The sequence below is a fragment of the Anopheles arabiensis genome, chromosome 2 (assembly GCF_016920715.1).
Source record: "Anopheles arabiensis isolate DONGOLA chromosome 2, AaraD3, whole genome shotgun sequence".
Taxonomy (NCBI): domain Eukaryota; kingdom Metazoa; phylum Arthropoda; class Insecta; order Diptera; family Culicidae; genus Anopheles; species Anopheles arabiensis.
The window spans coordinates 35,708,214-35,732,814 of NC_053517.1; the positions used below are offsets into that span (position 1 = coordinate 35,708,214).

Genomic DNA, 24,601 nt, shown 5'->3' on the forward strand with positions numbered 1-24,601 from the left:
CAACATAGTAATGAGATTTTGAATTTAGTCCAATGTGATTTTGGATAACTTCCTTCAGCACTCACATTCGCATTTCTTACTGGATTGGTTTCAACTGTATCATTTTACGATCCTTTCCCAGCAAGGATACCATGAGGTAAACAACCCTTTGACTCAAGCCAATCGATTGACTGTTGTCTAGAGAGTACAGTTGATACAGTTCATATAAAATTCATACAACAATTGTCCATTTTCCATCGTTCTCAGAATGCACCCTGTTGGCTTAAGCTGTTGAATATTCTCAAGCCTTTACGATTGGTTACACCAGCAGACCTATGCAGTTGAGCCGCAGCATGCATGAGGTACGTATTTCCCAGACACTGTAGCAAAGAAAGGAATGTGTGTTTGAACGGCGTCTGCTGTTGCTCGGTTCAATTACTTATCGATTTCCGTCTTTGACTGAAGCACCTTAAACTAGCATAGCTGTTGCCCCAGAATGCACATCATTTCATACGATTGACCATAATAAAAAGCGAAACTAAGACACGCAGACGAAGCACACTGAAGGTGAACAGGAGAAATGTTCTCACGTAACAATGCTGCATGGGAAAACGTGCGCCAGCTGACTCCAGTACGTAACGCGAAGCCGTCCACTGACACCGTGCTCGTGTCTATTCAATATTCAAATGATATCCCTCACTGCACCAAACCATTTCCCGGCGGGAATCGTAATGGATTATTATTAACCACCCTAGCTGAATTCCCGAAGGCGCGGTTGAACTGTCGGTGGATATTGGCACACACATACAAGCGCTCTTTACCTCTGGGGTGCTATAAGAAAATCGAAAAGTAATTCGTACTACACCAATCATGTACCACGAACCGATGGTCACAAAACTTCCCCCAACTATTCGCTTTATTGAACGCAATCACTAGCACCACTTTAACGCTAATCCAATTTATCTTTCTTCCACGAACAACTGGAAACGGTTCGCAACGGCCACCTGGCAGTACCGTGCACAATCTTATCCAGTTACTGCACATTTCACACAGACGACGACAACGACAACAGTGACGACGAAATCAACTAGGAAGTGACAACGCTCGAGCGGAACCGACGGAATGTCACCAATGTCAACCACGTTTTATGGCAACTGGGGCGCACCGAGCAACCTCGGCTTTTCCACTGACACTGATCACTTCCTGGACTTACATTGCTGATTACAGTCATTATTACCCTTGGCCAAGGAAATGTGCCGAGCGTAAAATTCGGAAAAACTCTATCGTGATAATCGTTCCTGGAAGACGTCACTCGGGTTTTACATTTTACGTAACACTTGTCGACGCTTCAATGGAGGACAAAACTAGAAGCTACAGCTCAACTAGTGACAGTTTCTATACAGTCGCTCCAAAACACGTATCAAAGATCGGTTGATCATAGTCCCAATTCATTGGTTTTAAGTTTACAGAACAACTTTTCTTCAATTTAATATTTTACTTCCACAGCTTGGCACACTTGCGCATTGATCGGATATATTGCATAAACTGTACCACAATGTCAAAGTAACTGCTGCCTAACCTTGCGCAATCGTCACCAATCACTTTTCACGTCAATGACTAAACAAACATGTACTATTCCACGTTTTTCAACTGTAAACTCTTTTCATCAAAAACATGCAAATTCAAAAAATAAAACTAGACGCTAAAGCAAATGTTTTAACATTACTATCCATAAACTGGACCAGGTACATAGAACATGCCAGGGCACAACCGAGTGCGGGGTCGAGCTCTAATAATTGCCGCTAATTTAATTTATGAACGCCATCACGCTCACAACCACACAAGCGGTAAATTTTTGTGAGCTATTTTTATTAGACACTGTGAAAACCGACACCAGCACTAACTCCCTAACGGACACAACACAGGGACACATAGCAGGAAGCAATAGCATAGTAATGTTACGGCACTGTTGGATATTCATCAATCTCGATCCGCACCGCACACGATCGTTGCACAGGAAGTACTTGAAATTCGATAGCGATCGGCCGCCATGCTCGTCAGTCGCGAAAACACAACCCCGCACCCCAAGCCCTCACTTCTAACGCGTTCATCATCGGGTGATCTTTAACCGATTAAACGATCCCAATATTACGATAGGTAAATGCACATAACGTAATTTTGGGCTAGTGTAAATTAACCAAATAACTTTTCCTAAAATCACCTCCGAACCGTTTTGTTTGATCAAAAAATGACACATTCATGGTAAACGATGATCGAAATTAAATCGAACTGAAGGTATTTTACAACAGATACTCACTTTAAACCACCGTGCGATCACTTCTCGAACTATTTGCTTTTGTCGCTATCGAAAACTGTAATGGCGTCCTTCACCACTAGCACCATGTTGGTTTCTCGATCGATTTTTTCATGCCATGTAACGTGTGTTTGAACCAGACACGAGTGGTTTGCTTCATTCTTTTTTGCCCTTTGGTTTGGTTAAAACTTTTTTCCGTTGCTCACTTTACACATCCCGTGTGATCCTTTGCACGTTTTCGGTCTACAGGAAGCATCAAAATCTGATACGACACTTTTCCGAAGGCTTTTCTCCTTCCACGATTCGCACGATACGATCTTACAAAGTACTCACTGAAACGTGACTGCACACGCAGCGCACACTCTACACCTTTCCTGAACACATCCACACGCTCCCACTCACACTCTGCCGCCCTCACGGTGTGAGCAAGTGTTCCACAGGCTCATTGATCCCCGGTCCCGGTTGATCGGACACACCAGCCGGGGTATTTTCCAGCGACAGGAGCTGGGTAACTTAACGGCATGGAATTTGGCACAGTACTGAACGGTACGGGAAAATGCGAACACGAAACACGCCAACTCGCCCGTCCGAGAATGTCCCGAAACGTTCCGTGCCCGAGAGTATGCGGCGACTCACCACGGGGCCGTGGTGAGTTTAGCCAAGACACAGTACCATGCTTTCCGACCGTTGGCCGTTGCTGTGTAATTTCAATCGTACGGTTTGAAATTTGAATTCTAATACGCTCGTGTTGGGTGTAGATTGTAAGTGAAGTGGGGAATTACTTCAGAAACGGTAAAATGTAAACGGGAAAAAAAAATTTTCGATGGTTAAGATAATATTATTCCAACTGTCGCATTTTAAAGTTTATCTCGGTCCAAAAAAAGTCACAAACACAAGCTTAAAAAACACACATACTCTAGCATGGTTCTTTGCTCCATTGCTTAGCTAACGTTTGCTCTTACCAGTTACCATATCAAACGAATGTTAATTCGCAACCACCTCCAGCAACAGTAAAGTCGCCGAGTGAAACTTTTATGCATCATTATGTGGCGGGTGCGTGGTTGAAACGGTGCAAGTTAGCTGTAAATTTAGTTGCTTACTTCATCGAAACGCGTGTACCTGTGATGTGGGTATCAAGCTTGTGATCATCATCATCGTTTCCGCTCAAGCCCAACCTGGCCCAGGGTGAGTGTGAATGAGTGAGACACAGTTAAGTTTGTGCCAAAAACTTTTCCCAATTGAATCAAAGCTGAAGCTTCGTTCGTAGATGGGAGGGGACAGGAAAAGTTTCCTACCCGTTTGCAATTAGGGGCACACTGTAAAGATGATAGATGAAATGTGCTGTGAATTATGTTTTTCAATGCTCATGTGATGCAAATTACAGTGGGACAGTTGAGACACTCTGTCATTGGGAAACTTTTCCCTGTAGACACACACACACACGCTGTCGTAATGAAGTGATCATAGAGAGTGAGGGAAAAAACAGATAAACGAATGCATGTTGTGTAAAGTCAGTACCCGTGCGCCGGCCATAAATACTTGTAATTTGGGAAAACTTAATTTACTTCCTCTTCAGTAACTGACCTGTAGCCGCACCGCTGTACGAACACTGATCTGCGTCCAGAGTGTAATTGTTTCCGTCGTAAAATGACACCAGCTCCTAATCTCTTACAAAATGGGGAGAAAAGGGCAACGAAACCGGGATGCTTTATCAAATTTATACCGCCACCCTTGCGGTGCGAGTGTATTGAAAATGGTACAGTTTTGCAAGCGTAAGGAAAATTCGGCTAGAAGCTGTTGGCAGAGCCTTTTGCTGTGCGTGATATTCCACCCAAGGCAAATCGAAAGAGACGCTCTCGGCTCACGCACACACACACACACACGATTTGAAAACGAGTGACAGGTTTTATTATTTATTTTTTGTTGCATCTTTCCTTTTTCATTCGTTACCGCTCGCTGTGCACTGTTTCGATACTGGTGCGAAGTGTTGGCATTGTTCCAACCTAATTCATCGCCAAAATGGACAAAAGTGTACTCTGGACTGATTTACCTAAAGGCACGTTTGCAAAACAGTACGATGGTGGGGGAGGTAAAAAAACACTATCAAAACTTCCGCGCTATCTACAGCCTTCATCAGCGTCACACTACCGTTTCGGGGCTGGTTTGTATCGTTTGAGGCAACGGCAATGTGCCGTGAGTGAGTAGCAATTTGTGGCAAAAACTCTAAACTCACGTGCCATTGTTAGAGTGCCGAAGGAAAATAAACATCCTGCCTGCTTCGCATTCGGGTCCACTGGCAGCTGTGCAGCGGGATAGGTTTGGCGAATAAGTAGCTCCTGCGCGGCGAAACAGTGCAAAACTCTCGTAAAACTCAAACAGTTCGTCTGTTGAACTTTGGCACAGATTTTTCACTGCCCTTGAATTATGGTGGTATGGAAAAGATGTTTCGACTCTTGAAAATAATAATAATAATAATGATAATCCAATGTTACTGTCATGGAGCATTACTTCACAAAAATTATTCGAAATTATAACGAACGAATTAAAATTATGGAATTTATCTTCTAACTAAAGATTGAAATTATAATGAAAGACGAGTTTGATGCGATGAATATCACTTGAACTAATAATTATTTTACAATTATTGTGAATTGTATGTTTTGAAAGAAAATAATGTATTTGCAATCGATATTTAATAAATATAAACTGTTATTTATTTATTAGTAATAACTAAAATTCGTTTATGTGGTAAAGTTTTCATTGATTTTTAGGATCGATTAATATCTTTCTATAAAGACATAAACAATTCAGTATCAATCAATTTTCATTTACTCTGTTCAACCCTTGTGTTTGAAGACAGTTTAAACTCTATTAGCATGAAAATCTATCCCGCTTGAGATATCCGAACTTAAAATCATGTTGTTTTTTTCAGTGAAAACCTCCGAAAATGTCAATCATATAAAAGTCAAAAAGTACAAAGCAGACATCAATCTTTTCGGTCACCTATTTCGCTAGCCGCAAATATGTTTCATAATGAAAGCAATCAATCTTCAATTAGTCAACCTTTTTTGCGTCGTAAAATCAGGGATCATGCTGCTTTTTCTACTAGAGAAATAGGGAGTTAATTGACACATTGCACTGCCGTTCGAACTGGTCATGATTAATTACGTTATGTTGTCTAAACTAGGACAAAAATAAAGGTATATAAATAAAGGTGTATCCTATTCCATCTGATTGTTTTGCTTATAAAATACTTTTGATTATTTAAAGCATATGCATGATTTATGTACAATCACACATGATTCAAACTTAGACCGTATTTGTGGTATGAAACATTGCTAAAATGAAATTGGCATTCTTCTGAGTACGTTTTATTGTTGATACAAGAATACAGTTTACACTTCGTACTGCATATCCCTGGCTAAAACGTTTGGGTGTAGTTGTATCGTCTACCCAGGCGGAAGAATAACGGTCCTGTCTAGTCCACATCGTTTTGATAAATGCTGCTTAATATTTCGAGAAACTGTATCTTCATAGTGGAGTGGAGTATCTGGAAGAAGAAGGGATATGAAATCCAGGACATATTTATGATTCTATCCGCACCACTTGCTGGCCAACGTATAAAAGCATTGGCTGCACTACCAGCACAAGAAAGAAAACAAAGCTGATACAAACGATCTTCACTTTACAGAACTCAAGGATCGGTAGTTCTTTGCGGTGCATAGCAGAGAGGTAAAAAAACTTAAAGAAAGATTTATGCAACGCAAGGAAAAATGGGGTAAAATCATAGAGCTGGATCGAAATCAGAAAACAACAAGAAAGTTCTTACTAGACAATAAGACACCGAAGACGGGATAAAAGCAAGTTTCAAAATTCCAACTCACCCACCCAACGAAAATTCGTTACTGCCACCAGAGAGCTTCCTCTTTGGTCCCATAAATAATGACGTAGACTTTTGAGTTTAAAGCCCTTCGGGGTACTATCGAGATTCAAGAGCACCAAGATGGACGTTTGGCCCTGCTGGCGCTACTCTTTTCGCGGCACTTACACCAGTTTCCACCGCGATGCTTGCACTGCACTATTTGTAGTAACAGGACAGCGGGATAAAGTATGTCGATACTGCAAAATTCGATTTTTTCTTGTATGATTTATCCTTAGCTATGCCCAACTTCGACATCATTATTTTTTGTGAATTACTCTTATGCAGCGAACAACAATATTTTCTAAATCACCAAATCAGTTTCGTAAATCATCCAAAATATTGTCCACGCTCTGCTCTTCAACGGCTTTAATTGGCTGTTTTAAGTTTTATGTCTATGAAATGTATGCCAGAGTAAGGTTATCGTCAAGTTTAGTGTGTTTAAACCACACAATTTGGTCTATATTTAAAACTAGTCCAACAAGCTGCCACCTAACACACAGTTAAATCAGTCAGATACCTGTTAAGCCCCCGAAACCACACACTAGTTCCAATGTTACCCAAAGAGAAAATTTTGTTCCAGACTCTTGCATCAAAGTTGGAAAGTTTTAGTGGAATGCAATCTACACTAACTCTCTGCAAAGATTCTCATTCACTTCCGAGTGCGAGTGTGTGTGTATATGTGTCTAGCACATTACTTCTTTCTCTTGTTGGCACCCATCCAATCGAGGATTTTCACTTTTTCGTAAACTTTTACTAAGAATCGGAGCGGTTGCTTCCCCACAGCCTCCCACAGCCAAACCGCGAACCTGTTAAGATGGAGATGACGGCAAGACTTTGCGGTTTGAAGGAATTCTCTTTTGTTTTGTTTTTCTTTCGCATCAATCGCTCATACGGCTGTTTACAGCTGGCATTGTTTCATTAATTTTAAATACTACCCATTTGTGGAATAGCATATTTTCGCCCTCAATCACTTTGAGGATTGTTTTCATACTATTTGTAGCTCCTTTGAATCAATACTTGCCAGCAACATTCAATCTAGTGGAGAGTGGTTCATTAAACTTTAAGGTGGTTAAGGTTAAATGTTTAAGGTGGTTCAAGTACACTTTTTAGAATCGTACCACTGGTATGAACCAGTATAAGAGAGTATCTATAAAATATGCAAGTAATGCAAAATGAACTAACATAATCTTTGGGTGAAACTTTCTGCACATTGCTCGTGAACCAAACCGAAATATCCTTAATCAGCCCTAAGGCAGTATGATCGTTCAGCGGATGCACAAGAGAATGGTGGAAAGTGTCCAAAACAGCTACAGTGTCAGATGCAACTAACACAGCCGAAGCAATATTTTCAACAAGGAAGACTTATCGCGAGTAATTAATAAACTCTTTACATTTGGTCCTCCTCAGATAAGCTGCTGAAGTAACAGACAGATGCTTCAGAGATAATAGCTTTTGGCGCAGGAGCAATTTAAATCATTGTTGAAGTTATGTTTAATAATAATAATTAAATCATATGATAACTATACAGTTACTCACTTATGTCGTTTGAATCTAAATACAAAAATCGAAACCCATTATCACGAATCATCAACAATATACTCGAAAGCTATATCTGGCACATACCCAAACTTGTAATAAATAACCATTATTATTCACATTATACAGTACAAATTGGTTTTTGGAAAGTTTGGCGAACAAATTAACCCCAATGGACAGCTTAAAATTTCATTCGCGTTAGCAAGCTTCACCGCATTGGCAGTGTCATTTTCCACCACGATCACCTTTTCATGGATATTAACGCTTGGTTTGTTACCTCATCAGTGCTGACTCTACAATATAGTATCCACAAATGTTTCGTTACAGTTTGCTACTGCTCTTGATAGCTATTAAACTCACCATGTCAGTTCACGTGCAGTGTTGGGGAAGCAAGTGTGTCGTAACCGGGATGAAATCTATCGAAGATTTCTTCGTGTTCCGGTACTTTCCGAACAGAACGCACTTTATAGTGTTGGATAATTTACAGTTCGACCAGCTTGATATATCGCATCTCAATCCGGCAGGAAGTGTCAATCGTAATAACATGATACAAAATTCGAAAACACTTAAAGGAATCAGCATCCCTACGATGTCCGTGCTAAGAACGCTTGACATCAAACGGACGGGCTTGAGCAGCATCGGTTTCGAGGATAACGTTCACCTGCGTTCCCTAATGATCTCATACAGTTATCTATCGTCCATACCACCTACAATATTCAGGGCACAAGGTTTGAAAATACTTGAAATATCGAGTTCATCCATTCGTACAATCGATTTCGCATCATTTTGTGATCTACCCGAGCTGAAGAAGCTGCTCTTAAGCGACAACAAAATACGTAGCATTGTGAACAGTTGCACGAAGGAATGCAAGCTATACGAGTCGCTTGAGGGGATAGATCTGACAAAAAATAGGCTGAAAACGTTAAGCATGACACCATTCAGTCAATTAACTGCTCTCAGCGAGTTGATTTTGAGCAATAACTTGCTTCGGATGCTGTCAGGTGTTTACGTTTCCGATGAGCTGCAAAAATTAGACCTTTCGTGTAACAAGTTGAAATCGTTTTCCGTTTGCCGGTGGAGAATTCCGTTCCTCCAGACGCTTCGGGTTGATACAAATCAGCTAACAGAGCTGCCTGCATGTTTAGATAATATCAGAAGTCTTAACAGACTATCACTAGAATCCAATAATCTTTCTGCTCTTGAAATGGAAGAGTTGGCATGGCTCGATAATTTACAGTATTTACATCTTAATGGCAACAACTTACGAACGCTCACGCTGAACAGTTCTGAATTTCCAATGAAGTTAGAATTGCTGGAGGTTGAGCGTAATAACATTACTGAACTGAACCTTTGGTTTGTACCAGTGGCGTCCCTCAGGGTGAATGCGGATAATAATTTAATTACTAGCATTGATATTAATGCTACTTCAACAAACATTAGTACAGTGTTTTTGCGAGAGAATCCAATTGATTGCTCATGGCAGCATCCAGCACGGCGGTTCATTAGCGAGTGTAATGATGACAGTGATGAGTGATAAGCAGTATCTTGGCAGTGTTTTTTAGAACCGTTGATAAGTTAGTTTGGGGTGAACCTGCTGTGAATTATAAATAATTAGGTCTTAAATACATACCAATTTTACCCAATTTTGCGAAACTAGCTTTAATTTTTTTTAGAAACAATTTCTCATGATAGTAAATTAAGTGATTAGGTAATTAAGAAAAAATAAATTAAGTGGTTATAAGCAACGAAACTCTTGATTACAAAAATTTGATCGTCTAACCTTATTTTTAACATCAAGCACTTTTATCAGGCGATGTAAAAAAAGCCCATTTGAACATCATTAGTGCAACGATTATAGTACTTCTATTACTATCACAGGTCGTCTTCATTCCTTCTTTTCATATTCTGATAGCTGAGTAAAAAATAACATCCATTAGTTTTCGCTCATAAGTGCATCCTAATTATATCTCTCAGTGCATCCACATTTCGCTTCATGCATCTGACATCAATAATGAGCAAATCATCATCCTTCAACTGCAGGTCAATAGGCATGAGGGACAACACTTACACATAAGCGAATGATCCTTTCAAATGAAGTACCTACGTCAGGAAATGTGTCACACAAATTGTGAAACTTGGAATTTTGACCTCCCGCCAACAAACCTTGTCCACAAAAAATCAAAAGCTATCATGCTGCAGTTTGCAATTTCAATCACCAAACTCCACCAATCATCTGCAACTACTCTTAACCTCGAGTAATGACGAGCGCAGCTGCGGCAGGAAGTATCATTAAGGTTTAATGGTTTTCCACGATATATAAGCGCCCCGTCATTTGACGTACCACCAACCCACCACAAACCATTCGCTTGTGATACACCGCCGTCCATACACTAACGAGCATCGCTGTCCTCGAACGGACAGAACAATGCAGCCGATGGTTTGCGTTTTCTTCCTCCCTGTGGATGTTGGTGGATGACCGGCAAATAACCAGAGAGTAGAAAAGTTAAAAAAAATAATATACACTCCACTTCCGCCTTCATTTGTTTCGATCTCTATCATTTTTTATGAGTGTTTGTTTGTGAGCTGTATGGCTGTGAAATGCAGCGATTTTTAATCTTTGTCACCATACACCTCAACTTCCGCTCCATTTTTTTATCGATTATGGCCAGCTTGGACGCGCTGCCGTGGACGTGCATGAGCACGGTTGCAATTTATCGATCGAGCGTTCCGATCACTTCGCGTACGTGGTGTGACATGCCATAGCACAAAAAAGAGCTAGATCCACATATCATGCAATTGGAGGAAAACACAAACGACGGAAAAGGCTTTCGGACCACACACACACACCGCCAATGGGAAGCTGTACTTCAAGAGGAACCGAAACTAATCAATCAGACCATGTTTCGTGCATGCATGGAATGTATGGAACAGTGGAGAGTCCTAGCAATGTTTAGCTCCCTCTTTTCAGAACGAGTAATAGTTATAAAGTACCTCCATAGCAGAAAAGGTAATTTAATTGCACCTAATGGTAGAAAAATATTTTACATCAAAAAAGGAAATCGACTTCATTTGGGTGTAAAATTGATTCCATGATTTGAACAATTTTATTCATGATTTTTCCTATAAACGGTGACCGAATTCTCTTATCACGCAAGCTCAATTTCGTTTTGCTATCATCTGTCCAAGCTATAAACATTTGTGGTATTGTTTTTAAAACGACAAGCATGATGAAATATCATCGTCTAGCATCGCCTGTTTTTATGAAGCACCGGCCCTCTCATTGATTGCATCTACAATTGCTGTTTGTGATAAACGTAGTCTCAAGCACACACCCACTCGGCAGCATTATCATTACCGCGTCATCGCGCCTACAAAAATAAACACTCACCAAACAATGCGAATGCAATTGATAGAAATGGTACAGCCGAGGGTGCCTTATAAATGCTGGCCGGAAAACATTTTACCACCGCAAAGATAAGCTGCCACACGAAAGGGGATTCTAACCAATCGAACAGTTAGCATTTATCTGTCTCTTTACGCTTCGCTCATGGGCAACCATAAGTAAAACCGAGCTGATTACACTAGCCCGAGGCAATTGCTTTGTTTTGGAATCTCCACCGGTGGTAAAGTGTGGCTTTATGGGCCCGGCATGAACATTGTAAAATGGCCAAGTGGTTAGGATCAAAGTGTTATTTTTGGACTTTGAGTTAGGCGTAGTTTGGCTTGCATGAGTTTCCACATCCGTCCCGTAGCCTTGACACAAGCCTGCGATCAATGAACAGTTAGTTCGCACGTTATCGTACATTAAACATAAAAAGAAAACAGCAGATGAAGTACGCAAATAAAAACATTATCACTGGTGGGCTAAGACAGTGTGTTAATTTTTTAACAATTTTTTTCTTCAATTTTTTTCCCCGAATTGGCCGAACCATCCATGAACCCACGTCATGGTCACGCATTAGTCGATAATGTGTGCCAAACGTCATTGCGCTGATACGCGCTTAATTTGCGTACAGTAAAACACTTGTTACATTACAATCATCATCTATTATCGCCGCTGATGCGCAGCGCTTCAGCGTCAGGGGGACACAATCTGCTGTGACTGTGACGGAGGTGCTGCACCAATGACGTCGATGTTCGGTACGATTGCTGCTGGGCAGGTTTCTAGCTGGCCGTTCCTAAGCGAAAGGGAAAGTAACCAAACGGCTACAGCGTTCATCTTGTGTGACGCACAATGTAGAGGTGTGTTGTTGCGGTGGAGTTTCAATACTGAACCGCACCGCATGGAGTATAAAGCACAAACATGCGGCCCCGCTGACTTTGGGGCAGAAGGGGGCTCGTACCAAAGCAATGGTTGTTTCGTGGGTGTTGATATAGTATAATATGTAACCTCATTTATTATTTATTATTTTACTTCTAAATACGTAACAGACGGAATAAAGTAAAAACAGTGATTTATAATAGTAGTTAATTTTACTTCTTTCTACTTCATCAATCGAATGCTACAAACATTCATTGAAAGTTTGTATTCGGCAAAGGAACGTGGTTTTCAATCATTTTCAAGATGTCAGCTTTTTAAAATGATGTACAGCTCTAAATTTGTATGAATTTTCACAATGTTTCTGCATGCTTATAAGTTAAACGTTTTGTTGCTACTTTGTATTCTGCGCACTACCTTTGTGAGCCTTGTTCCATGTTATGCCCTTAATCTATCAGCAATACCTGGTAGAAAATAGTAAATATTACAGTTATGACTCAATGCACACTTCAGATAACCGAAACGGTTCTTCCATTGAGCCACCAGGGCTTACCTCCCAAGTATCACATCCTGGTAATATGGCAGTCCGATTCACAAGACCACCCCACAATTCGATTAACCACTTAAGTCATTGACGTACTCTAGGGTGCTTTCATTTCCCGTGGTTTTACACAAAACGTGTCTCAAGTGTGAGCAATACGCTAAGCTACACTTTTTCAAATACACAATCCCAGCTGCCACGCGATGTATTATGCATTCCTCGTCAACGGATAGCGATCCTTCAGCCGTCCGCCTGGTTGCTGTAAACATTGCCAACCCCGAAAGAAACCCCAGCGGGTCGCCCGACTCCTACCGATTCCGCACACAAATTCCGGGATCAAGTGGAGGGATCAAGTTGGAACGGCCTGGAAGCAGTGGTAGATTGGACGAAACGGAGAGCGCAGCCCGGGTAGCTGAGGGGTAGAGACTAGGGGATGTTGCTTTTTGCAACCAAACAAAATACAACAACAAAAATTGATAACATCATCGTTGCACGATCAACAAACAACAAATCCTGCACAGACATTGCCCAGTAAACAAACTACAGCCAGATAGCCTGATAGTTGCACGATCGAGCCCTTGTTTACCTCGACGGGCGTATTGCTTTCGAAACCATCGGTACGGTTCCCTTTTTTAATGGGAAGATGCAAAACAAATCGTTTGACCCTGGTAATTGTAGCAGATTCGAACGGATTGCTCGCGGTAACAACGGTTGGCAGCGAAAAAGCCTCTCGCACGTTCCATTGCTGTAAGAGGAGATTCCATTCGGTGACGAGTGCTGATGCACAAAGCCATTGATTGGTGTGGTATTTTCCTTTAGTTTTTCAAGTGCAGTATTTAGCACCATGCTCTATAAATAACATCTTCAAGCAAATAGTTAGGTTCATTAAGCTGTTGCGTTCAAGTATGTTGACAAACACGCTTCAATGTACAGAGGGCATTGTGAGAGCGGAAAAACATGAAGAGGTAGAATGATAACGGAATTCCAATCTGTCAGAGTGGATCATTTTGAATATCCATTCCAATGGTTTGTAGCAAAACACATTTACACTTTTATATATGTGTTCTTCTTCTGCTTCTTCTATTTGGTGTAACGTCCTACGCGAACATACCGGCCTATACAGGGTTTCGAGATGTTATTGAGTCGTTCGAGACCGCCACGGGACCGCCTGTATATATGTGTTCTGTACATTAAATGAAACACAATGAAACCTGAATGAAGCCATATTTTTACTACAACCAAATTTGTGATTGGCCATAGTTGATCCTACTCTAAATTGATTGATGATTCATGAACTATTACTTGCAGGATGCTTGCTATTAATCAATGCCTTAGACGAACGATCATAATAGAAATCACTAATATCTTGTGAAATCGTATAAAATTGACTCTCTGCTTTAGTATTGAATGGTCAAATTTATATGACTGTATTATTTTCACAACAAACGGTCACGTCAACATAAATTTTCCATACATCTGGAGTTCTTTCTTATCAATGTTTCACTGTGCGTGAAATAAAATGGACTAATTTTTCATTGATAGCATTTAGTAAATATTCAAGACAACTTGTTTATTTCTCTGATTGTGGACATTAAACATTGTAAATGATATTTGAGTACAAACATAAACTAGGCATCGCATGTTGATCATATCCGCCACATGCGCGCCCCATTCTTTGACGTGCGTATGATTAAACCTACGGAAGACGCACAAACAACAACGCTCGCACAGAGGCAACATGTTGTCGCACAAAACGAACCATTCAGCCATGGTATCATGTGATTTCGATCCGACTCGGTAACATACACATGCTATAATTTCATAGAAGATTCTTTGTTTTTACGCCTTCTCTTTCTCCCTCAATATATCGATCTCTCTCTCTTCCCCTCCTTTCCCGTGGATCTCGCTTGGCTCCATCACCATCAAGCAGAATTCTATCAAAACAATAACAAACCGGCATCGCCATCAACAACTTCCCTCTGCTAATACTACTGCTACTACTACTACTACTACCACCAGCTCAAGGGGGGAAAGATCGACGAACGCGAACGGTCGTATTTTTGTCAGCAAACATGCGAATGGGGTGTTGTTTCCGAAAGCGTATGCGTGTGCGGCGAAGGGTACAAACCCAGAGAAGCAATGCCAAGCTGACGAACACAACCGGTAGCTTGCGTCAGCCAGAGGAAATGTTCGACCCTGACCAAATGGACCAATCACGTGCCGTTGCCAGCGAGACAAGCCTCCAACAGTTAAGCGAACGAAGCGCGCGAATGTGTTTTCAACCCCGTCCGCTCCACCAGGGTACGAACTCCCCAAACATTCCCCTACACTGCACCGTGCCAGTTCACTTGCTGCCCCATCAGCTGTTTCGCGAACCAATCGCATTCCACTCCTCATGCACACACGCGCGCGCACGCAACCAATCTCTCGTTCTCTCCCCGTTGACCGTTTGCGATTTTAGAGCGCCTGGCAACAGTGAGCATCAACGCGGTTGTTTTGCTGCTGCGCACCGGCCCCGTTTTTCCCTTATCACTCCAACCAACGTCCCGAACGTCGCCAATAAACTTCGTAATGGCACACAAACATAGTCAGCCGCCACCACGACTAGTAAGCGGGTCGGGCGGATCCGTTGGCAGCTGCGGATCAATCAACGCGGGGCTCGGTTTTTACCAGGGGCCTGTCCCCGGCTGGCAAGCTGTTCGGCACTTGACACGCTTCTTGCTTTGACTTGTGTGATAAGCGTGCGGCCGTTTCCATTCCCCTGTAGCTTCCCGTTTCTCTGTCCGTTCAACAGACAAGCTACATTGGAGTAAACACATTGTTGACGGCTTTCCGACTCTTGTCTCTGCTGCTTCGAGTTGTAACAACCGTCCGACAAAAGTTGTCGATCAGCGATCAAGGCCTTCGAAGATTTCATCCTACGCATACCATAGGACTGTTGCAACCACAGCAAAACTAGCTCGTTGTAAGGGGGCTGTAACGCATCGCGCTCTCTTTAGTGGAGCAACTGCACCAACGGATCAAAGTTCGACTTGGCGCAACTTGCTGGGCTGGCGGGGCAAGCCTGCCCTGTGTTAGGACGGTTCCATTCGCTTCTATTTGCTCGCGAACTGGCTTAGCCAGTTCGATCCGGAACTGATTCTCGTCCAACCGGTACCGCTAGAATCTAGTGCGCGTGCCTATTCTGTCACCCTCAAATAAAGGCACACGTTTATTGAATTCATTGACGACCCCTATGCAAAGGGTGTCTTCGCTTCGAACGGATCACCGTGAAATGCTAGTAATCGTAGAAGCACAACCTGGGTGAAAGATGAAAATCATAACAAACGAAGGCAGCCGAACAGAAGAAGCCTGTGCTCACTGATGTAACTACGATCGTTTATTTGCATCATTTTGTACGACCGAAAACAACTGTAAGCGTGGCTACGAAAGCAATAGGGGAGTTTAAACACTTTCAAGGATTTTTGCCCCCACACTAACCCATTCCTCTGTGAGTGAGGCTGGTAAAGGAATCAAGTTCACCGAGTTGGTAGGCTTGGTCGCGTTTCTTGTTAGTCAAACAACCAGTTATGGTGCAGTAATGGCAGTGTAGTTGCATGGAAATAACTACAACCTGTAAGGGCTGGGGCTTTTTTTATAAATAGGGTATTTGAGTGGAACAAGGTTTAAATATCAGACCACATTTTCCCACATTAAATAGTAAAAAACGTTCAAAAGTGAGCTTGGTTACGAGTACCGTTTGTATGCATCGCATGACAAAGTCTCGACGACGCCAAGCGCCAATTTAAAAGGTGCGTAAAAATATCTTCCGTTTTAAGCGGGCCAATCATCGAGTGGCGTGATTCACTCGAAACGTTAACGATCCCCCAAAAACGAAGCAAGAAAAAACTGTTGACTTCGAACAAGCCCGCTCATCTTCCTGAGGGTGCGTCGCAGAAAAACCTGCATGCGAAGAACATGTTCCGCGGAACCTGTTTTGTTTCGGTCTCTGGTCAATGTCATTTTTGTTTTGAGCTCGTCCCCATTACCAACACCGCCACAGCGAAAGCCAACGCTGCTCCCCCAAAACAAAACCATTCGCTGTGGCTGTGGTTTAACGCTGTTGCTAACCGAATCCAGTCAATATGCGGTCTGTGTCTTGCTATTTTTGCAATACCATTCCGCCCTGTTCACACCCTCCCGCTTGGGTAGGCAAACGCACGGCAGGGATTGTTTGTGTTTTGTTTCCGAGTCCCCGATCCGCTGTGTATGTGTGTGCGGATAGGATGTGCGGGGAATCCAGGCGTACGATAAGCCGGTTCCTATCGGACATCAAAATCACTCCAGTCGTGCGAGGGCTCGTCCGGGGTTCAATACGGGCATATGAGCAGCTCTTTCGCATGATGGCGAGCAGCAAATCTCGAAGGTTTCGACACGAAAAAAGGTCTGTTGAACTCGCGTACTATCACTCCCGCCAGTGGGATGGGACGCTCGCGCGAGGCCGTTGGACGCGACGGGCGGGGTTTGTTTTGATTGAACACGGCGTACTGCAAAACCCGCAACCCGTAGGTGCCTTATCGTCAAGCCGGTAGAATGACTTGCCCGATTTCCCCACCGAAATGTGTTGCTGGAATGAAGACGAAGCGCCCGGGCGGAATCGGCGGAACTCCCAATTAGACCTTGCTGCGAGAGACCTAATTCCCCGTCCCCGTCGTGTAATGTGGTCGGTCGGCTGGACGTTGTTGATATCAAGAGCGCTTTCTAGGGGCCAACGCGAAAGGTTGATTCGGCCGATTAGCCCGAGCCGATCGGGGCGAGGGCAAATGGGGGCGAGTTTTGTTTTGGTACGGCTCGGTAGCGTTCGGTGTTGCCATGGGTGTTGTCTGTTGTTGGCGGGACAATGTATGCACCCGAAAAAAAGTCATTACCGGTAATCAAAATTCAGTGTTTTGAGGAAAATGTTTTAGTTACCAACGCGATTTTTGCTATTCTAGATCGATTACGATGTCTGGGGGTTCAAGAAGTTCAAGAGGGTTTTTGATCACACACAAACGATAATTGCGTATTTTGCAGCATCCAAAACAAAAGTCCAATAAACTTGCATCTAATGTGTCTATTTTTACATCCAACTATGACCTTCATTTAAATTATTTGTCCGAATGTTTCACGGAATGCGTATTAGATCCATGAAAGCACCCATTAACCATAATAAAATGTAATTCATTCTTAGCGTTACGGTTACGCATCCGGCATTGAACTAAACAAAGCACCATGGACAAACTACCCTCGATTCACCAGTTCCCGAAAAGAGAGGACCAAACCAGACCGTACCAGTTAGCGACTGGATTGTAACCGAGTCGCAGTACAGACGCAGCGGCTCGAAGCTTCACCAAACCGCCATAAAGTGGTACATGATCAGCATCCATCAAGAAGCATACTTCTGAAACAAGCCATCTAGGAGGATTGTGGATGGAAATTTCCATTCTTCCGTCCGGCGTCTAGCAGTGCATCCTTTTTCTGCTTGCGTGTGTGTCTATCGATCAGCGGCTTGTGCCATCCCGTTCTATGCTTTGTTCGCTGTCGCATCTCAGAACTCATGGCAGTAAACTCATCATCCGCTGCTGAGCAGTGCTGAGGAAATATTAGGGATGGCCTAGAAATGTTGTAACCACCGGGTCTTGTGCCTCGAACTATTACCAGAAGTGGAAAAGTACTGGAATGGTACGTAATGGCTGCCAAAATGTTGGATTTGGGCTGTCGTTGGTAAAAGGTATTGAAGTTGGAAGTAATGTTTACCTGTCCAGTACCAAGCGAATGGTGGCCCATTGTCCTTCCTTCGTTTTGGAACTTTATTTCGTGAGGACACTAGGCATGATTGCCAATCTTACAAAAAATACCTGAACACGTTACAGTGGAAAATTTCTAAGCTACTTACACTGACATAGTTTTTAAGTGAGAGAGCAATATCCATGCTTAACTGAACTATCTGCGTGTAATGTGTTACTCGTGAGTTACCATTGGATATCAACAACGAAGAACTTAAAGTAAATAGCATCTATTTTTTATTTATATCATTAAAATTGATTTCAACTCTTTTTTCTACACTGAAAAACAGTAAAAATTAAAAAAAAAAATAATAATTCTGTGTTTACATCCTAGTAGTTCTTTGTTTTTGAGATATGGTAATTTGCGTAAGAGTGGTTTATTTTGGATAGTTTAGCTAACAATCTTAGTAAAAAGAGTCTGTTGATTGATGAATTCGGTTTAGAGTGCAAACCAAAACCATTCATTTTCAGTTAAATTATGTAAGAAAGGGATAAGTGACCTTTGCACAGCGAACATTTGCTAAGAACCATGCAAACATTTGCATTTCATAAGAACCTGATGGCTGATATAATAGTAAAAATTAACTCCATGAACTGAATTTATTGCGAGCATGATTAGTCTTTAGCAAAGCATTTCTAACTGAAAGGTAAAAAATCAGACGATTAGTGTTTAGTAAATATCATTATGTTTTTATTATTAATTTGTGTTACTTAACCAAACGGTAAGATTTTGATTGATAGCATGTACAAGAAGAATTAAAAGACAATTTGTCATCAAAACTTTATACCTCCGTCGTAATGAGAATTGTGAAATGTTGATTGTAATAAATTTTGACTTATTCTGAGCAGTTCTTCAAGTTTGATTATCATTATTAGAAATCTACTTTATGAGCTGTATACTAAGAAAATATCGCCAATCAATTCCCAAACGCGATGAATAACATTTCTTCCTAGTCTGAAGCTAATCCCAGTATATCATTAGAACATTTCACCACAAACAGCATTCCATCATGCTGCAATCAATAACAGATGCACCATCAACATCGATTGCATCATAACAAACGCCCACGGAACAAACACACACGCCGCACTCATCCAGACCAAACAATCGGCACCGGCCCTGAACACGAAGCCAAAGCGTAGCAAAGGCACGGCAAAATTTGTGACCGTCAGCAGATCCGGTCGCCAAAACGCAGTAAACCCTCCCCAGCCTGGGACTTTAAACCCTGGGATGGGAGCAATAGTCCAGGGAATCACATAACGCCACACACCGACGCGTTGGGCAATGGCAATAGCCAATTCCCAACCCATCTGGATCAGTTTGAACCGGTTAAGCCCAGCTTCCTGTGCCAGCCACCTAATCGTACCGGCCCATCCAAAATATTGAATTGTTCAACGGGGCTGGTGTGTTTTGCAGGACTGTGAATGATGCGAAAACTCTGAAGGCTGGTACACGGCCAGAGCGAGTAAAAAGATGTGCATGAAATAGAAAAAAAACATCAGCAATATTTCATCCCTACGAATAAGCCCCGTCCTTTGCCGTCCTCGGCCCTGTAGCCCTTCTTCGGCAGGGCACCGCAAGACACCACCACCAGTCGCCTTGAGCGAACCGTCCCTTGCCCTTGCACTGGGTCATAAATTGCTCGTCCGTCTGTCCGCTTTTGCTACGACGGCCCCGAAGGAAGAGTGCCATCGCTGGAAATGGCAGCCATCGCAAGCGGAAAGACAATGCACCACAATCGGCAATGCGTCGCCTTCACCCGGCGCACCCCAAATCGGATCAATCAGATGGAAACAGCGTGCTCGGCGAGTGTTCTGGAGACGATAAGCAGCGCGCGTGGCCATCGCGGAAGAAAACGCACCAGCGCGGGGCAGCTGAAGAAGCTTCGAGAGACGAAGGAGAGCGAGCGGGCATAGTGGATGGACAGGGGATCTTACAGCTGCTGTGGTCAGCGAGCGACAGCGATTCCACCACACACCCACCCACCCATCCCGGGCATCCGCACTTGTGACGTCACCCATCAAAACAAGCGCAACAGGTCGTGGGAGCAACCGGGAGGGACACAACAACAACAGGCCGCGGCAACAGGGCAGCGTCATCCACCACGGGCTCAGCAACGCGCGCGCTCCCTCGTTCGTGGTATGGGTGTGCGGACCCACACACTCCGTACTGGGCCAGCCTGCCAATCAGCTGCATCCAAGCTCGGTCGCTCTCGCTTGCTCTCTCACTTTCGCTCTCTCTCTCGCTCACGCCCAGTGCCATGATGCTACGGATACGACGGGGGTAAGTTTTGGGCCCAACAACTGTGCTGCCGAGTGTGTCTCTGTGGCACCCTTATCGCAGGTCGGGCCAGTGCGCGCGCGGCAGGAAAAGGGAAGGTAGAAAAAAGGTGCCGTGTGTGGCAGGTTCTATTTTTCGCTCATGTCCCGCTCCGTCTCTTTCCCGCCCGAGTGGATTCGCCATCTACCCGACACACCGAAATTGCGCCCCCTTTGCTCCCGGACCTGCCCTACCCTGCCGTACCGTACTGTCCCTTGCGCTACCCGTGCGCTCGAAAGCGTACCACGCTGGTGCGAATATAAGAAGGCCCGGTTCCGAAGGTAGCAGCATCAGTTCAGCAGAACCAATCCAATTCAGAAGATGAAAACAAGCTAGTTTTCCAAGCTCCTGTGTTTTACACTCTCGTGCCTAAGTGCATCTTCCTTAACAAAAACATAAAAAGATCCTTAAAAATTACGCTTCACTAAGCGAAAAAGTTAGAAAGTTTAAGAAAAGTTTAAATCCCAGTTCAAGCTACTACTCCGCTTACCTACTTGCTTAATCAAGTCATCGTGTGTGAATTTATACCAGTGTTAATTGTGTCGCCGTTGTGTTGCCTTTAGTCAACTCATCTTTCTTGAAGTTTATCAGCCTGTGTCTATCTAACATACCAACAAAATGCCTCAGCTCATCGAACAGTACACACCGTAAGTATCTTTTTCCGCATATGACCTTCCGAACCCGCTGGAACACACCCATGCTCGACTCTAGAACAGTGCCTCTGGAATACTTCCTCTTGCCATCCCGTCCCGACCTTTCTCGGGGTGTGTGTGCACATACCCTCATAACACGATTTCTGATAAAGCTATCGGCTCGACTTGGAACCGATAGATGGGTGATCTTATCAGGCCGTGCCCCTCAAGATCTCGACCCGGCAGCCGTACCGAACCTTGCTGAGGATAGCAAAACCTTTGCACTTTGACATTGCCTCAGTTTGGTATCGGTGTATTTGTTTTGTCATCGTTGAGGATTTCCTGCTTTTCTGCCCACCACGGGTAGACGTCTGTTAAATCCCTCGATCGACGTAGGTCACCCATCTAGTTGATAATCAGCTAGGAAATTATCTACGTCAGAGTGAGATGTTTCTTTTTTTTTGCCTACGTGCGGCCAGTCCGGTCTGGGCTGATAACTGAGATGGAAACATGTATGTATATAAGCCGTGCACCCGTGCCCGGACAGGCTCAGTAACTGCTTACAGCTGTGCGACGAGCCCTTTTCTTGCTCCTAACACTCAAACTCGCCGCGTTCTACCAGTTCTACCAATGAGCATAGTGTGTTCCAGTGCATTGTTCTGCTGGAAACATTACCCGACGTCTCGAAACAGTGTTCGCTAACGCGTTTGTTTTCTGTGTTCTATCTTACCATTCCCTTCCGCGATGGTTAAACTATTCGCCCTGCTCAGACTCCCGACCACCCTGGGATGCAGCCCGAAGCTAAAGACGCTGCCCAAGAACCTGTACAACCATCTGCGCGGCTTCCCGGTCGTCAATGGGGAGGTGTCGCTGCTGTCGGACAAGGTGCGCCGCTTCGTGGAGGAATCGGCCGCCATGTGCCAGCCGGACCGTATCCACATCGTGGACGGCAGTGAGAGCGAAAGCAGCACGCTGCTGAAAACGCTGCACAGCCAGGGCACGATCAAGCCGCTACCCAAGTACGACAACTGCTGGCTGGCTCGCACCAACCCGGCCGATGTGGCGCGCGTCGAATCGAAGACGTTCATCTGCACCGAGCGGCCGGAGCAGGCCATCCCGACGCCGAAGCCGGGCGTGAACGGTGCCCTCGGCAACTGGATCTCGCCCGCCGACTACGATCGCGCGATCATGAGCCGCTTCCCGGGCTGCATGAAGGGCCGCACCATGTTTGTCGTCCCGTTCTCGATGGGTCCGATCGCATCGCCGCTGTCGAAGATCGGCATCGAAATCACCGACTCGGCGTACGTCGTGGCGTCGATGCGCATCATGACGCGCATGGGCGCGGAAGTGCTGGACAAGCTGTCCGACAACTCGGTAAGTTTCTGCGCGTTCCCAGTCTCTGCACGGACAGGCGTTCGCCTCGGAGTGGCAGTTGCACATGGGCTTGCATACTAACGGTGGGGTGTTTTTTTCTTTCCTCTTACTTTAGGACTTCATCCGGTGTCTGCACTCGGTTGGCACACCCGCCAACGGTAAGATCGCGGTGCCGTCGTGGCCGTGCGATCCCGAGCGTACCATCATTCTGCACAAACCGGCCAACAACGAGATCGTTTCGTACGGTTCCGGTTACGGTGGCAACTCGCTGCTCGGCAAGAAATGCTTTGCCCTGCGCATCGGTAGCACCATCGCCCAGCGGGAAGGCTGGCTGGCGGAGCACATGCTGATCCTGGGCATCACCGATCCGAACGGTGTGAAGAAATACATCGCGGCCGCGTTCCCGTCGGCCTGCGGCAAGACGAATCTCGCCATGATGAACCCCACGCTGCCGGGCTACAAGATCGAGTGTGTCGGCGATGACATCGCCTGGATGAAGTTCGACTCCAAGGGCCAGCTGCGCGCCATCAATCCGGAAAATGGTTTCTTCGGCGTTGCTCCCGGCACCTCGTCCGAAACGAATCCGAACGCGATGGAGACGATCTACAAGAACACGATCTTCACGAACGTTGCGTCCACCTCGGACGGTGGCGTGTTCTGGGAGGGCATGGAGAAGGAGGTGTCCTCGGATGTCGAAATCACCGACTGGCTGGGCAACCCGTGGAAGCTGGGTGAGTCGAAGACTCCGGCCGCCCACCCTAACTCGCGCTTCTGTGCACCCGCCGGCCAGTGTCCGATCATCGATCCGGCGTGGGAAGACTCGGAGGGTGTCCCGATCTCGGCCATCCTGTTCGGTGGCCGCCGTCCCCAGGGTGTGCCGCTGGTGTACGAGGCCAACTCGTGGTCGCACGGTGTGTTCGTTGGCTCGTCGATGCGTAGCGAAAGTACGGCGGCCGCGGAACACAAGGCCAAGGTCATCATGAACGATCCGTTCGCGATGCGGCCATTCTTCGGCTACAACTTCGGTGACTATCTGAAGCACTGGCTGAGCATGGAGCAGCGGGCCAGTGCGGCCGGTGGCCATGCGCCCAAGATCTTCCATGTCAACTGGTTCCGCAAGGATGCGAACGGCAAGTTCCTGTGGCCCGGATTCGGCGAGAACAGCCGCGTGCTGGAGTGGATCCTGCACCGTATCGATGACGCCGACTGCTACCGGGAGACGCCGATTGGCCGTGTGCCGACGGAAGGTTCGCTCAATCTGGACGGTTTGAGCAGCCCGGTCAACGAGCGGGAACTGTTTTCCATTCCAAAGGACTTCTGGCTGCGGGAGGTGGAAGAGGTGAAGCAGTACTACGACAACCAGCTGCCCCAGGATCTGCCGGCGGAGATTGCCTCCGAGCTGGAGCAGCTGAAGAGTCGCATTGAGAAGATGTAATGCGCATTGCACTGATTGAATGACAAAACAAAAAACCAAGACACAAACCACTAATAGATAAGTGAAACAGACAGGAATTAGGTAGCTCTACCAAAGGCAGGGTTTATTGACCAGGGCCGCCGAATGGGCTGACGCAAAAAGCTAGGCGAAGTCAGACGCGAGTCAGGAGTGTTTAGGTGTAGATATTTTGTATTAAACAATGTAGGGCACATAGTAACGTAAGCCACTATAGTAAGTATTGTGATAGACGCTGTAAGAAGAAGAAGCATAAGGAGAAGAAGAATAAATGGAGTGGGCTTGGTTTTACGAAAACACAAGCCCACCAATCTGCTAATAAGGAGCACACAACACAAATGTACGTAAGCTAAGAAGATTAAAAATAAAACAAAAAATACAACAATTTACACAGTGCCTTGTTTTTTCGCTGAATGCTGTGCTTGTTGTTCAACTTGAGGAGTAGGGAGCTGAATGGAAAATTTATATTTG

General features: G+C 44.7%; 2 protein-coding genes across 8 annotated transcripts in view; one reads left to right on the forward strand and one right to left on the reverse strand.

Annotated features, from left to right (window-relative positions):
• The window catches only part of LOC120906751, a 92,801-nt gene extending 89,984 nt beyond the window's left edge, over positions 1-2,817 (reverse strand). For all 7 annotated transcript variants that reach the window (XR_005740157.1, XM_040318681.1, XM_040318754.1 and 4 more), the window contains exon 1: positions 2,297-2,817. The gene's annotated coding sequence lies outside the window, so the exon portion shown is untranslated. The remainder of the gene's footprint in view (positions 1-2,296) is intronic.
• An 18,131-nt stretch (positions 2,818-20,948) lies between these two features.
• On the forward strand, positions 20,949-24,519 carry LOC120894556 (phosphoenolpyruvate carboxykinase [GTP]). The gene is made up of 3 exons (XM_040297211.1): positions 20,949-21,321; positions 22,077-22,680; positions 22,796-24,519. Exons 1-3 carry the CDS (start codon positions 21,293-21,295, stop codon positions 24,113-24,115), a joined length of 1,953 nt encoding a protein of 650 aa, XP_040153145.1. The 5' UTR covers positions 20,949-21,292; the 3' UTR covers positions 24,116-24,519.
• The last annotated feature ends 82 nt before the right edge of the window (positions 24,520-24,601 follow it).

What these genes read in the sequence shown, in the direction of transcription:
- LOC120894556 (XM_040297211.1), top strand. Translation starts at nt 21,293, where the DNA reads ATGCCTCAGCTCATCGAACAGTACACACC. An exon ending in CTCATCGAACAGTACACACC is followed by an intron (nt 21,322 to 22,076) that starts GTAAGTATCTTT and finishes CGCCCTGCTCAG; the next exon opens with ACTCCCGACCACCCTGGGAT. An exon ending in ACAAGCTGTCCGACAACTCG is followed by an intron (nt 22,681 to 22,795) that starts GTAAGTTTCTGC and finishes CTCTTACTTTAG; the next exon opens with GACTTCATCCGGTGTCTGCA.